Source organism: Coffea arabica, chromosome 5e (genome assembly GCF_036785885.1).
Source record: "Coffea arabica cultivar ET-39 chromosome 5e, Coffea Arabica ET-39 HiFi, whole genome shotgun sequence".
Taxonomy (NCBI): Eukaryota; Viridiplantae; Streptophyta; class Magnoliopsida; order Gentianales; family Rubiaceae; genus Coffea; species Coffea arabica.
Window position 1 is genome coordinate 53,056,746 of NC_092318.1, and position 14,729 is coordinate 53,071,474.

The 14,729-nt window shown below is 36.2% G+C and overlaps 3 protein-coding genes across 4 annotated transcripts; all 3 read left to right on the forward strand.

Moving 5' to 3' along the window:
- Window positions 1–4,451: 4,451 nt before the first annotated feature.
- Window positions 4,452–5,154, forward strand: LOC113743719 (stigma-specific STIG1-like protein 3). Its single transcript, XM_027271796.2, has one exon. It carries the CDS (start codon window positions 4,559–4,561, stop codon window positions 5,024–5,026), a length of 468 nt encoding a protein of 155 aa, XP_027127597.1. The 5' UTR covers window positions 4,452–4,558; the 3' UTR covers window positions 5,027–5,154.
- A 2,512-nt stretch (window positions 5,155–7,666) lies between these two features.
- Window positions 7,667–9,317, forward strand: LOC113688630 (cytochrome b561 and DOMON domain-containing protein At4g12980). Its single transcript, XM_027206512.2, has 3 exons — window positions 7,667–8,305; window positions 8,490–8,744; window positions 8,844–9,317. The coding sequence occupies exons 1-3, from the start codon at window positions 7,667–7,669 to the stop codon at window positions 9,177–9,179; spliced, it is 1,230 nt and encodes a 409-aa protein (XP_027062313.1). The 3' UTR covers window positions 9,180–9,317.
- A 901-nt stretch (window positions 9,318–10,218) lies between these two features.
- Window positions 10,219–13,637, forward strand: LOC113688512 (uncharacterized). 2 transcript variants are annotated; one of them, XM_027206338.2, is made up of 7 exons: window positions 10,219–10,584; window positions 10,764–10,830; window positions 11,388–11,434; window positions 11,571–11,658; window positions 12,102–12,235; window positions 12,627–12,725; window positions 13,442–13,637. In XM_027206338.2, exons 1-7 carry the CDS (start codon window positions 10,363–10,365, stop codon window positions 13,514–13,516), a joined length of 732 nt encoding a protein of 243 aa, XP_027062139.1. In that variant the 5' UTR covers window positions 10,219–10,362; the 3' UTR covers window positions 13,517–13,637. The 2 variants fall into 2 exon arrangements, with proteins under 2 accessions (XP_027062139.1, XP_027062140.1); XM_027206339.2 differs by lacking the exons at window positions 11,388–11,434; window positions 11,571–11,658.
- The last annotated feature ends 1,092 nt before the right edge of the window (window positions 13,638–14,729 follow it).

Genomic DNA, 14,729 nt, shown 5'->3' on the forward strand with positions numbered 1-14,729 from the left:
ATTTAGTCGATTATTCGATTTTTTTCTAAAGTGTAAACATTCATGGAGCCAGGGGATTTGCAGTTAAGTGTCAAAGGGGTTGAGCTAGAGATCAAAATAATGTATAACATTTTAGATGGGTTGTGATAAAATCAATGACGGAGCCAAGGGGGGCAGAGGGGGGCCATGGCCCCCCCCTAAGTTTAGAGAATTTTAATTCATAATATGTAAATATGTGTGTAAAATAAAATTGGCCCCCCCTAAATTTTTTCAATTTTAGTTTATATTATGAGAGTTGATATATATATATATATATATATATATATATATATATATATATATATATATATATATATATATATGAATTAATCATCTTTGAATGGAATTTCAATTTTGGCCCCCCCAAAAAAAAAATCCTGGCTCCGTCACTGGATAAAATAGGAATGTAATACTATGACCGCAATAAGTTAGATTTCACATATGATTTGAGTATATGGGTTTGTTTAGATTACAAGTTTTTCGTAACATATTTTTCAATCACTTCCTTGCCTCGTATACATCATATCCCTACAATATATTTTTCTCAAAAAACACTACTATAAATTTCTTGCTTTATTGACGAAATCAATGGCTACCAATTCCATCATTCGCACTTAAAACGGACGCAATGATACTTGGAGTAGAGCATAATAGGTACAAACTCAAGCAATCAAAATAACTTCTGCATGATTTTCACTCGGGACCACTAATTCATCTATACTCAAATCACAAGCTACTCAGCTTAATTGAGTTTCATATATTTTAGATTTGTTCACACATATTATCGTGTGTGCATAATAAACCTATCTACATTGAATAATAGCTTAAACTAGTCAAGTTTAATAAAACTTCACACCAATATTACATCTTTAATTTGCAAGTCGATTTAGTTGTATTCGTAGTATTCAATTCTAAACGAAAATTGCATTTGAGTCAAAAACAAAAAAATTAGAGTTAAAATTTAATTAGGCTGTGAGCTATACAAGACATTTCACTCATGCTCAACTCGATTAGATTCCATCGACCATCTGGCCCAACTTCAGAGACACTTGCAATGGGATCCGAAACCATTAACGCTCTCTGTAGGAGCACAAAACCGATCATACACGAATGGTTGGACTTATGAAAGGATGCAAATGAAGCTTCTCCCTTGGATCACCAAGTTTTTTGACAAGGTAAGCCAGACAAAACTTCCCCAACTGGGGAGAAGTTTAGTTTTAACTGGATACAACAAAATGGACCGCCCGTCGTAAGAGACTAGTTCCAGTTCTGTCCACAGTCCAGTTGTGTAAACTAATAGAATTTTAATATTGTATATTGGTATAATTTTGGTCTAAATGTGAATTATAATTAAATTGATGTAAAACTCATAATTGTACCAAACATATATTAGTTTATATTGAAATTATACCATTTTACACAGCTAGGCAAAAATTAGATACAAGTCATAGAACCTCAACTAGAGAAAGAAGCACCGAATCCTGCTTGCTACTGTCTTATTGAGTGAGTTGCTACTTAAAATTTACTGACAGTCTTTTTTCCCATGCGGAGGAAAACTAATAAAAGGTTATTGACATTGACATCATTTGAGAATGGTTGATGGGTTGCGCGTGATATAGATTCATCGTAGAAATCATTCAAAAAGATAGCAAAAATTATCAAAATAGTCCCTCATATTTCAATAAAATTATCTTTTTGTTCATTACATGTAAAACCATGCAAAATGGTTCTTCACATATGACAAATATCAATTTGATCCTAGAACATATTTCCTACCAAATTTATAGCCAAAAGATACATGTCCAATACTTTCAACCGCAAAATAAAAACAAGAATAATATTTTCTTAAAAAAGTCATCCCAACTCTCCTTCCCACAATGGCAATGGGATGGATTTTTTGAAGAGAATATTTGCCTAATTATTCTTCTACTAATTTTTAACAACTTTAAATACAGAAACTTTAAAAAACTCCTCAAAATTTTTAAAATGCACACCTTAAAATATCGAAAAAAAAAGGCACAAATTATTCTTCTTCCTACTAAAAGTACGAATATGTGACTTAAGTGAGCATTTTTTACTAGAAATTTGGGCAAAAATAGATTTTGAAACCAAATTTATGCATTTATTATATGTAAGGGATTAAAAAAGTTTTTTTAAAAAAATGTGGGAGACTATTTTGATCATTTTCCCCAGAAAATTTTGCTAAAAAAATTCGGACGATCTTGTTGCGACATGGTTGAAAAAAGAAGTGTATCTTAATTTTCTCCCATAATTTCTGATATGTAATCAATATTAAAACTGACTATCTAAAACTTACGGTTTTTTTTTTGTTTTTTTTTTATTTTTGCTTCTGAATCTTATTAAAACTTGAATTACCCTCCTCTATGATTATTGGATAAAGATAAAGAGGCAAAACATGAAATTGTACAACTGCTAAAGACTAGAGTTCCGAGTAACTGGCATTTCTAGATTTCCAGTAGACTATTACAGTTAGTTTTACACTGACGGCGGTAATTGACACTGAACCAGAAAGATTCAACCTGCCAAGTCACATGTATACTAATCTAGAAGGGTTAAAATGGCTTCCACCCCGATGAATAAGGATGAAATAGTTCTTGAGTTGACATTCATTTTTTCATGTTAAAGGAAAAAAGAAAACGTTTGACTTAAATTTCTTCATCTGTGGTCAACCCAACTTGCACTTCATCGGTGCCCTTGAAATATATATATATATATATATATATATATATATATATATATATATACATATAAAGAATTTGACGTTATTAACTTAAATTAGCAGCATGGTTATGGTCAATACACGTTAAACTCTGCTAGAGTCAGATGAAAGGAAGCTAAATAGCCTGTGATGTTACGGTCTACGCAAAAGTCAAAAGACCAAATCACCTGGTGGTGGTCAAATACAAAATGAAAAAATGCAGAAAAAGATCAAATACGAAGATGGGATTTGATTGACTTATGGTATACATTGGGTTACTGGTTCGAAAATTTTCTGCCCGAATTTAGTGGTCGTGACAATTAATGAATATTCATTACCAATTCTCCTCTTCCAAATCCCAAAAGAAAATAAACTTTTGTGACCCCAGTTGAGTTAGAAGATTCAAACCATGGATAAAGCAAAGAAAAAACAGAGATCCAATATTGGTAACTTGAGCAAAATGAGAGCAATATGACCAGTTGCCAATGGATGGTCACAAAATTTTAGGCGCAGAGACAGGAATCTGATGCATAATTCCTCGTTACTCAATATACGTGTAAGCAGTTCCTGTCTCAGAGATATTCTGATTGTTGGTTGACTTCTTCGGCCATATGATTCTTGAATCTGAATTGTAATCTGAACCCTCTGAATCTTGCGGAAAACCCAAAGCCAACTTCCAGCTAAAGTTTTGGTCTGCAAATGCACTCTATTGATCAGCACGATGTTTTCCGCCCCATGAAATGCTTTCGAAGTTTTTCCATTTCATAATTGTCTTTTCCCTTTGCTTCGTCCAGCAGGCATTTACCAGTTTTCTTCTTGCCTCTCTATTTCTGATAAATGTTCATTGCATCATTGCATGTTGACCAATGCTAACATGCAAATAAAATTTCAGTTCTACCCCTTTTAAGAATAAACAAAACTGATTAATGTGAATCTCCAGCGATTGAGCTTGCTTCTCGTCTTGTTATCCAAAAAGCTTGCCTCTAATTGAATTCCTTGTGTTCAAAACTGCAACGGATCTTCTGTCTCATATCCTGTGCCACTCTCTGTCTTACTTTTTATTATATTGCTATTTCTCCTATATAAACATCATTTTTTAATTCTTTTTTATTTTTTTAAAATTCAATAACTATTAATTGAGTAATACACAAAATTTAACAAACTTAAAAAATCAAAATGCATAAAAAATGAGATTTTTTATGAATTTTCTGCTGTATTTTTAAATTTTCTATTATATATTGCTTTTTTGAAATTGTTGTATTTATGTTTTACTTAATTAATAGTTATTGAATCTTAAGGAAACAAAAAAGAATTAAAACATGATGTTTATATAGGAGAAATAGCAATATAATAAAAAGTGGGACAGAGAATGACACAGGATGTGGGACAGAAGATCCGTTGCGAACTTTTAGCATTCATCTTTTCCTTTCTTTTTCAATTTTAATTTTAAAATAATTAAGAATACTTTTTTTAATAAAAAAGAGAACAGATATTTTAATTGGGGGCATGCAGAAGGGTCTTGACGTAACAAAAGAGCTGCCAAATAAAAAATTGTGGCAGCTCCAAAATCACTGGCGGCATATCTTGAGAGATAGAAATAGAAATATTCCTAGAATTCGACCATACTCTTTGCAGCAAATCCCTTGCTACTTTTACCACATTTTCCGCGTCAACTGCACCCCTCTACATATCACCCCATGAATGCTAAGTCTTCCCAACAAATTCACTCAAGAATTCCTCTCCCAGACGGGGAATTAACAACCACGAAGACCTCCACACATCTTCCCTGCCCTCCCTTCTACCTCACGGCCTGCACGGACCATGAAGGTGATCAGACTCATTTTCATGGTCGCCCTAGCCATGGCACTAGCCATAACTCTAGTCACCATGAAAAACACTGCCGAAGAATCAGTAATGAAGAACAAGAAGAACTCGGATTCCGAACGGGGGAAGATACTGATGCCGTCCAAAAGGTTAAGCCGTTTCCTAGCTCAAAAACGAAAGCCAAAGAATCCCAGAGCAGCTGATCATTGCAAGAAAGATAATGACATTTGTGGCAACATCCCGGGTGAAGAAGGGAGAAATTCTACATGCTGCAACAACAAATGTGTGGATTTGGTGTACGATCCTTACAATTGTGGAGCATGCAAAAACAAGTGTTTGCCGTTTGAAGCTTGCTGCAACGGGCGATGCGTTAATCTTTCGTTTGATAAGAGGCACTGTGGATTTTGCAACAAAAAGTGCATGCCGGGGGGATTTTGTATATACGGCATCTGCGATTATGCTTAAAACAGAGCTCTCTCTCTCTCTCTCTCTCTCCATTTATTTGGCAACATTACAGCACTATTAATTATTGCTATACGGTTTGTCATTTGTTAGACATAACAATAAAAGGCCGCATCTAGTATGGTGGTTCTCTCAGATACTGATGAAATACGTACAAGTCGTCAATAGTGTCTTCCTACTCTATACGTCAAGAAATCCTCAAGGATTACTTTATGCCCAAGTGTGTAATTAATTCTAATAATCTGTATGAAAGCCCCCCATGTATCATGAGCAATTATTGATACTTAGCTAACTTTTTTGCTAGCCAAAGAGATAGGCAGTATTATGCAACTAAGAAATTTTCTTGGTTCCTTCAATGAATATTGTTTTGATGGAAAGCCAGCCAGTCGTACTCACCTTCAACTCCAAGGTTGCTAGCTATTTACCACATTCAACCTATTAATAATTAATAATGTAATATTAATATTCTACTCCATTTGTCGCCAATAAATTATTATTAATTTTTTGCCAGAATGAACAGAAAAGAAATATACCGTTGTTATTTCAGCAAGTATACATGCATGCAGCGTAAATGTTAGTATTCTCATCGGTCAATTGTTTAATTAACCAGCAAGCCAAAATCTTATCGTGTAGTCGTCATAGTTAATTGATCCCGGAGTACATCGCGCAAATTCTTCATGGAAGTATAATGAAACTCTCAAGGAGCCGAAGAATTAAGCAACAACCGTGCAAGAAAATCTTGTGTTCCACATGCCTTTCCCTTGCAGGACACCCCATCACTGGTCATCCCCCGGCCACTTGGCTTCCTAAATCACATGCCATCGTTAATTGTGAAGATGACTGATTTCCCAAACGTACAACATTCTCACATGCCATGTTTTGATTGGTTCAACCAATTCGATCTCGATTCAAAGGTTTAATAATTTTTTTATTCAGTTTAGCATTAAGAATTTTGAATAAAACTAAAATATTATTTTAGAAAATAAATACTTAATAAAAATCGATTGAACCTCCCACTTTTTACCGGTTATTGACCGGTTCAATTAATTCTTTAATTTTTTAATTGAATCGGACCGAAGACATGACTGATTTGCGATTCAATCGATCGAACCGGCCGGTACAGTCCAATTTTCAAAACATTATTGTTTAGGTGAGGTGTTTCGACCTATATTTTAAAATTAAAATTGGATAATATGCTGACACTAAGAGTTAAGAAGTTTGACCGGCTGAACCAATAATTAAAAACCAAATGGCATTACAAAATAGCTAAATTACATGAAAAAGTACAACAAAAAAAAGAAAATTGAGAAAAATGATTTTTTTCTCTAATTTTTTTTTTTTTGGGTTTCTCTCAATCAACACACAATTTTGCAAAAACGAACAAAACCGAGTCGATTGCCTGCTTAGTTTAAGTTACGCCGTTCCTCTTTCAATCGGTCCAATCGGACCGTCCTTTCCAAATTTCAAACCACTGATACGAATTGAATTTTAAACGTAAAAGGAAAATTCAAAATGAAGAGTCAAGATTGGTTTGTAAACTTGAAACCATGTCCTCTTGTTTTCCTTGACTGGAAGTGTGCCTAATTTGAGCTTTCACTTCAAGTCCAGGGTGAGGAGTCTTGACAATTTCACCTCCAAATCCAATCTTAAAAGATAAGAAACAATTTGCATTCCACTGGATTTGTAGAAAAATCAGAAGGAAGAGTCAGGAACAGTAAGTAATTTTGAAAATTTTGACAGAAGATCAGTTGATTGGTTGTGTACTTCCAATTTAAAACATCGGTGCGTTATGCAGGGATTACAATAAGAATAGCTTCATGATGTATTGGGACCTTGGTGTGATGCCGATCAATCGCTTTATGGAAGCAGTATCCAAAAAAAAAAAAAAAAAATCCCAATTGCTGATAGCTAAAATCCATAAGTCAAAGGTCTCTCAGCTATTGTTCTAGTCCTCCTTATCAAAGCTAAAAAGACATTCGATGGAATTCTTCATGCTTTATGTCATGCAGAAGAAACAACGTGAAAAACGGCCACACCTTTTGCATCCCAACTTAACATCGAATTAAATGTTAATCTCCCTCTCGGAGTGATATTATCCTCGGAGGTTCATTAATTTAGAGAGTTTTTTTTTTTTTTTTGTCAACACAGGGGGTGTCGGGATCAATCCTTACGGGGTCCGACTAATCCCCTGCTGTCCGGAAAAGGAGACCCCACTCCACACCGAACAGATTAACAACGGGACTCGAATCCTGACCGAAGCCAGGTAAGTTGCTATACCTTAAGGAGGGGGAGCGAACCGTCCGAGCTACCCCGCGGGCATTAATTTAGAGAGTCAAGACACCCTTTTTTTCCTAATCAGTAAGTGAAAAAAAAATGGTGATTTATTCTTTGCCCCAACACTAGTAAACAAGAAAAGGATGTGTCCACCACGTACCACAACATAACACAGCTCCCAAAAAAAGAGCACAAAGAAAAGAATATTTTATATAGCGTGCTCTTAAATCCGGTAGTGGTAATTGGTAGTAATCGAATAACATCTTCTCCTGATACAAGTCTCTATCTGGCTCTTGTCACTAGCTGCTAAATCCCACGCACTTACCATAATATAGTAAAGCAGCATCACTCCAGCAAATAAGGAAAAGAATGTCCCCTGATAATCGTTTCAGGGTAGCCATCGTGTTATCTCTGTTTCTCCCTGTATTTGCAGATGTCCCGCACTGTAGTAATGGATTTCGAGAAGAAGCTGCCAAGAAAATAAACATAACAAGTTGCAGGAAGCAAAGTTTGGGAGCTGAATTTGCTTGGAATTACAACAATGGTACAAGGAGACTTGAGATTCTATTCGGGGCAAAGTTACACGGTGACATGGGGTGGCTGGCCTGGGGTTTGAACCCTGGGAAACATGCAGGGATGGTAGGCACCCAAGCCCTTATAGGTATCAAATTAAGTAATGGAACCTCATCGCATGATACATACAGCATTACTGATTCTACCAAGTTAGGTTGCAAACTCCTACCATCCAAGATCGATTTGGAAGTTGGGGATTTTAGCTTTTCTTTCCCGGAAGCTGAGTTCGCCGTGATACAAGCTACAATAGTTCTTCCTCGAGAATACAATGATTCAAGTACAAATGTCGTCTGGCAAGTTGGCAATGTTGCAGCTGAAAAACAGCCCTTCATGCATCCCAAGAATATCTGGCATCTTAGTTGCAAAGAGACAATAAATTTGATTTCAGGGAGTGTTCGAGGCGACGGAGCTCATAAACTGCAGAAATTGAGAAAAGTAAGTTAATACCAACACAAAATGGAATTACTTGTAATCTTGGATAGCTCTTCTTTTTGATAATCACCTAACCTATTGAAATGCAGCTTGATTTGAGCTATACAATTCCATTTATTATACAGTACCAAAGACAGCGCTGAAAAGTTATTATGGAACTCTTATCATTGTCACTGAATTCTTGCAGGTTCATGGGATATTGAACATTGTGGGTTGGGGATCATTTCTTCCAGTGGGTGCAATTATTGCGAGGTATTTCAGAAGATTTCCCGTGGAATGGTCCCAATGGTTTCGTCTTCATGTTTCATGTCAAATTCTTGGATATCTACTCGGCACATCTGGCTGGATCATTGGATTATGGCTCGGAAACGCTTCCAAATACTATGGTTATCATACTCATCGAGTTTTAGGAATAATTATCTTTACATTTACGACACTACAAGTAAGTCTATCCAATGCAGCACTTCATATATCCCCTCCCTGTTGATTTTCTCTGTCTCTGCAATGGCAGCAAAGAGCATAACGTTATATTTATCTGCAGATGTTCGCATTGCGACTAAAACCAAAGCGTAACGATGATTATCGTGTGTACTGGAACATGTATCATCATTTTCTGGGCTATTCATTACTGGCCATTATCTCAGTTAACATATTTCACGGGATTTCCATCTTAAACGCAGATCATACCTGGAAATGGGCTTATATTGGATTGCTTTGCCTGTTAGGATCGATTGCTGTAGTACTTGAAATTTACACTTGGATAAAGTTTTGGAAACGAGAATCGCCAGGCATTCACAAAACTCAAGATCAGGACCAAAAAGACTTGCAAAGAGGTAACAAAAACGATTCAGGTGCAAGCACAGCATCCCATTCCTAGCACCGTACCAAGTTCAAGACTTCAAGATACATGAACTCATCAACCAAGTTGTGAAAAAAAATTCAGGTGGAACCAAAGACCAAAATGCAGCCATAACTATGAAAAGGCTGGGAGGCCAGAGTGCTAAAATTCAAGAAATTGTTTCTGCATTTCACACCTTAAGGTAGAGAAGCTATGACTAGTTTCAGGTTGGGTTTTGGGACTTATGTACGAGATTTATTTTTTTTTTTTTTTTAAAATGTTGGTTCTTTGTATACTTGTCATTTCCTAAGTGAATCGTGTTTTTATAATAATCGCATTACTTGGTCTACATGCTCTAATATGAGCAGATTTGTCCAAGCAAAGAATGGTCTTTTAAGTCCAGACATAAACCAAGCAATAAAAGCAGAGCCTCCCATAATTTGATTGTCGTTTATGAATCACCAATTAACCTTACAACAATGGTAATCTTGGTAAGGCATGCCATTTCTTTCTTTTTGTCCTACTAGTTTCATAGTGGAGACAAAAAAATCTAGAGACACCACAAAAGTTGCGAGCTTATGAACATTTTACCTACCTTGCCTACGGTAATATTCAGTTATTTGCGATGGTAAATTGACATACTTTTCATTGGTGAACCCACAAAATTGGTAACTTGCCTACAGTAATATTCAGTTATTTGCAATGGTAACTTGACATACATTTCATTGCCCAGTCTGGGTTCGGTCCGGTGGTTGTAGCCCAGTTGGGTGAGAGCCACCAACCAAGGATCGAATCCCAGTCGTTACCATTGACCGATGATGTCGGGCAGCCTCTCGCGGTCACGCAGTGGGATTAGTTGGGGCGTACGGTAACCAGTCCTCGGCCCCAGATACCCACTGTGATGAAAAAAAAAAAAAAACTTGACATACATTTCATTGGTGAACCCACAAATTAAAATATTAAATTGAACTTAACTGTTGGTACAAAAGTTTACAATTTTGTTACAGAAAAAAAGGGCCATAAAAAAAATTTAGTAGTCCGAAAAAAAATTAACTTTTCATTTTGCTATTCCATTGGTATTTGGTAGGGGAGCTTCAGCCTCATGTTATCATGAGGCTTCAATTTCACCAGAAAATGAGATTCAGAAATTAATCTGCTCAGAAAAAAAAGAACTTATTGATAATATGATAGACAGAAAAAGAACCTGGGACAGACTTTGGTCATGTCTGCTACAGTTGTAGAGGGCGTAGCTGCCACGGCCCTCAGGTCAGTTCTCCACCGTGTACGGCAAGCTGCCGAGCAATCCGGTCGCCATGCTGAAGATGTCAGGGTAGTAGCTGTAGGCAAAACAAAGCCAGTCTCTCTTATTCAGGAAATCTATGACGCAGGTCATAGGTGCTTTGGCGAGAATTATGTTCAAGAAATCATTGATAAAGCTCCGCAGGTGCCTTTTTCCCTCTCTCCCTATCTGGGATTTGTTTCGTCTGAAGAGTTTCTTATTAATGATTGGTGGATCATTAAATAAATTCAACCATTATTAGATTAGATCATTGGGTTCTTGATGAGTAAAGGTTTGTTAATTGGACCATAAATAAAAGTTTTTTTTGGGTGTAAGAATTGCAGCTTCCTGATGACATTAGGTGGCATTTCATTGGGCATCTGCAGAGCAATAAAGTGAAGTCACTTCTTGGTATGCTGTAATTGATGTTTGAACCATGTGGTTTTACTAAACTCATATATCTTGTGTTCTTGAACATTTGAACTATTGAAGATTAGACCTTTTCTTCAACTGAGAAGTTGGCACATTTCCTTCTAATTTGTCATTTATTAGGTTGTACTAGTAACGGAATGTTCATTTTACGGTTCGTTATTGCTAACAGCTCAACTGAATTCTACCTTTTCCTTGTTGCCAGAGACATTGTTATTGAAAATTATATCTGTTTCGGAGACAAAAATCCTTGTAATCAAGATGTTTTACTTATTAAAGATGATATTCTGAACTCCAAAAATCTAAAACTCTAGGCATGTCGCCCGTATTTTTTAAGGCATCACACGGTACTTAGAAACTTAAGCTGTACAGTTATATAATCGGGGCCTATGGATTTCATCCCAAGTCTCTAGCAAAACACCTTTGTTCAAAAGCCATCAAACTGGGCATGATACTCATTTTGTTTTGGTGTGTGGTTGCCAAATTGGAATATAAGTGAGATTGTGATACATGTTAAGGCTGATCTCTACCGCATGCAGCTGCCATTCCTAATCTAGCAACAGTTGAGGGTGTAGACAACACAAAGGCAAGTATTTGATTTGAAGTGAATTTTGGAATTGCAAGATTAGAGCTCAAATGAAATCCAGATGCTTATGACAGATGTTCTAGGCTATAACTCACAAGGATAGTTGTAAATATGCCTTTCTCCAATTCACATATAGGTTGCAAATTATCTAGATCGTGAAGTTTCAAGGCTTGGGCGTCCACCTTTGAAGGTGTTTGTCCAAGTGAATACGAGTGGAGAAGCATGTAAGTGCTCACATTTTGATTCTACAGCAAAGTCTATCTAGTCAGATTGTTTGAGCTTGACAATTGATAACTAATGCAGCACCAGAGCTAATATATTTACTTCAGAACTATCCTGAGTCTTGTTATCTTTAAAAGAACATTTTTTAGTTATTCTTCTTGGTTGGCAGTATGATACCAAGAGCTGCACAGCAACATTGGGATATTTTTGAGTTATTTTAGTAAATTATGTTAATCAGTCAAGTCAGCTGTAGTTGTACTGTGGAAGCATGTTTTATCACTTTGGATCATTATAAATGGGGAAAAAAACTTTGTTCTTATTTTCTTGCAAAAACAACATTTTGTCATGATTCTTACTCTGTAGTGACTAGAGCTGCATTAGTATTGCCTTATCTTGATTTCATTAAGGTTCATTAGTCAACAGTTAAATTGGTGATTACATGCAGCAAAATCTGGTGTAGAGCCATCAGATAGCATAGAGCTTGCAAAGCATGTCAGGCTGGGTTGTCCAAATCTTGAGTTCTCTGGTTTAATGACCATAGGCATGCCAGATTACTCCTCAACTCCAGAAAACTTCAAGGTAAGTTCCTAACCTTCTTAGGCGTGATTGAAGACTGTAATGGCTTCACTTCTTTGCGCTTTTGCAGAGGTATGATATAGCTATATAATCCACGCAAGAAGCAGTGGGTCACAGGGTTAGCATTCATGTTATTGTTGCCTCTTTGTGTGTCTTTTGCTTAACAGCAAAAGTTATTTCTTTTCTATTTTCTTTTGAATATTCTTTTGTTTGAGCAATGAGATATGAACTTAATTTTTATGGCTTCTTCGTATGTGAAACTGTATGCTAAATATATCTGTGTGAAGTGCCAGTTTGTAAATGTAAAATTTTGAACAGAAGCTGAATTCTGGCAGATCATTTTTCACTTGCTAACCACATACGCATCCACTTTATTTGTATGGCTTTATTACAGACTCTATTCAAGTGTAGAACTGAGGTCTGCAAGGTGCTAGGGATGGCTGAGTTCCAGTGCGAGTTGTCAATGGGCATGTCTAATGACTTTGAACAAGCAGTAAGCCTGGATTCTTGATGCCTAGATTTTAAGAGTTGAATTTTTATTGTTGATTGAGTTCTGTGTAATTTCTATTTACCTCCTGTTCAATTTATGAAGGCTTACATCTGAACGAATACGTGCTACAACTGATTCCCCAGTATTATGTAACTTTGGGGTTTGGTTTGTTTGAAAACTGGGACTGTCTTGCAAATCTTTCACCAACAGTTTTTCGCCATTCCTTTGATCTTAGAATTTGAACTTGTCGTTAGGCTAAAGTAGTCTCTTACTTTCCTTTAGGCTGGACTTTTGTAATTTCTTTGTTGCTTCTATTTATGGTCTGTGTGCAAAGTTTGAACTTTGCTTCAATTGAAATCTTAGAAGATTAATGGTGTTTCTGAAGCTGTTATGATACATAACCATGAGCTCAATTTTGCTGATAATTACAATTATATTTATGTGTGTATGCACACACACACACACGTATATTAGATATAAAATCATAACCACAATGTTTGTCTAAGATTAGAATCTTGATTGTATGCTGAAATTCTCAATCTGAAGATTTGCATTTATCTGTTGGAAATGATGATTATTCTCCTTCACGTAAAAAGATTATGCTAGTTTTCGCAGCAAGTCTCACTCACTATCCATCTTAAACAATGAATCTAGATCGTTTGAGGCTAGAGCTTGGATAGGTGTTTGTGAACTCTGACTGTGCTTTCCCATACATGCAGATCAAGATGGGCAGCACCAACGTGAGAATTGGATCAACAATATTTGGACCAAGAGAATATCCAAAGGGTCAATAGATTTACAACTAATAGTATCTTTGCTGCATCACTTTTGTCATGCTATATTTATTAGCTTTCTGATAGATCCAACATGTTCATTGACCTGCAATCAGTTAATTCAATTGAATTATCCTGCGAAGACCAGATGCTTATGGATGTGTTGGTACTTGGTACTGGTGTGGTCACACGACTGTTTGTGTTGGTGCTTAACTACTGCAGTTATGCCACGTCTGGCGTTTACTTTCAGGCATAGAAATTCTTGTTGAACCTGGACAAAATTTCTTGAACATTTTGACATCTGCTCCCCTCAGATAACCAAGCGTAAATGCACGCCGCATGGGACAATTCTTCAATCACTTCTCTTGCTTTGGTGGTAAAGCATATTGAAAATTACTTCTATGCCTGCAAATAAGCATTGAGTAGCTACCAGTCCATTGTTAACAAAGAGATTACAATCATGAGAATAAAGTCGTTAAATTAAGTTGAAGGATACTAAGAATAATGTGACGTCTATGCTTAGAAGTGAGACTCGGATAAATACGAGAGCAACTTTAAATTAAAGATCAGCTTATAGCTATATCAGCCAAAGCCGATCAGATTCAGAGCCATCCCATCAAAGCTTATTATTCCAGGATCATTATGCACATCTTCAGCAAAGCTGAACGATCAAGCTCCTGATAAACGTACTATGGCTTGCTGAGTATATTGAGACCCATAAATGTCATCGTGACAGATGTAATCGAATCGAGTCGAGCTCAAGTATTACCATACTCAAGATTGACTCGACATGCAGGAAAGATACTTAAGCTCGAGTGAGTAGCATTACTGGAACTTGAGCTCGAGCTCGACTTGTATGGGCTCGAGTCAATGCGAATCTTATCAAATTCGAGTTAGAAAGATTTGCGGATTTTATTTTTCTTGACAATGTTTGAGCGAAAAGACATTATTGACCTTTAAAAAATTTCATATGACCTAAAGCATTTCGTAAATTCAACCATTCTTTTGGGTATAAGGGTAATTTAATAATAATAATATATTAAAGAATTAAAATTAAAAAACTCGATAAGGTTTGACAAGCCTTCAAATCTTACTATTGGATATTCGAACTCGACTTATCGAGCTACTCGAATTTGATTCGAACTTGATCAATTCGAATTCGAATTGAGTTTTTGACCAATTTACTTGCAAACAGTTTGATTCGATTACAGCCCTTGTTATCGTATTTCCTAAT

What these genes read in the sequence shown, in the direction of transcription:
- LOC113688630 (XM_027206512.2), top strand. Translation starts at nt 7,667, where the DNA reads ATGTCCCCTGATAATCGTTTCAGGGTAGCCATCGTGTTATCTCTGTTT. An exon ending in AACTGCAGAAATTGAGAAAA is followed by an intron (nt 8,306 to 8,489) that starts GTAAGTTAATAC and finishes GAATTCTTGCAG; the next exon opens with GTTCATGGGATATTGAACAT. An exon ending in TTACATTTACGACACTACAA is followed by an intron (nt 8,745 to 8,843) that starts GTAAGTCTATCC and finishes ATTTATCTGCAG; the next exon opens with ATGTTCGCATTGCGACTAAA.
- LOC113688512 (XM_027206338.2), top strand. Translation starts at nt 10,363, where the DNA reads ATGTCTGCTACAGTTGTAGAGGGCGTAGCTGCCACGGCCCTCAGGTCA. An exon ending in GAATACGAGTGGAGAAGCAT is followed by an intron (nt 11,659 to 12,101) that starts GTAAGTGCTCAC and finishes GATTACATGCAG; the next exon opens with CAAAATCTGGTGTAGAGCCA. An exon ending in CAACTCCAGAAAACTTCAAG is followed by an intron (nt 12,236 to 12,626) that starts GTAAGTTCCTAA and finishes GCTTTATTACAG; the next exon opens with ACTCTATTCAAGTGTAGAAC.
- LOC113743719 (XM_027271796.2), top strand. Translation starts at nt 4,559, where the DNA reads ATGAAGGTGATCAGACTCATTTTCATGGTCGCCCTAGCCATGGCACTA.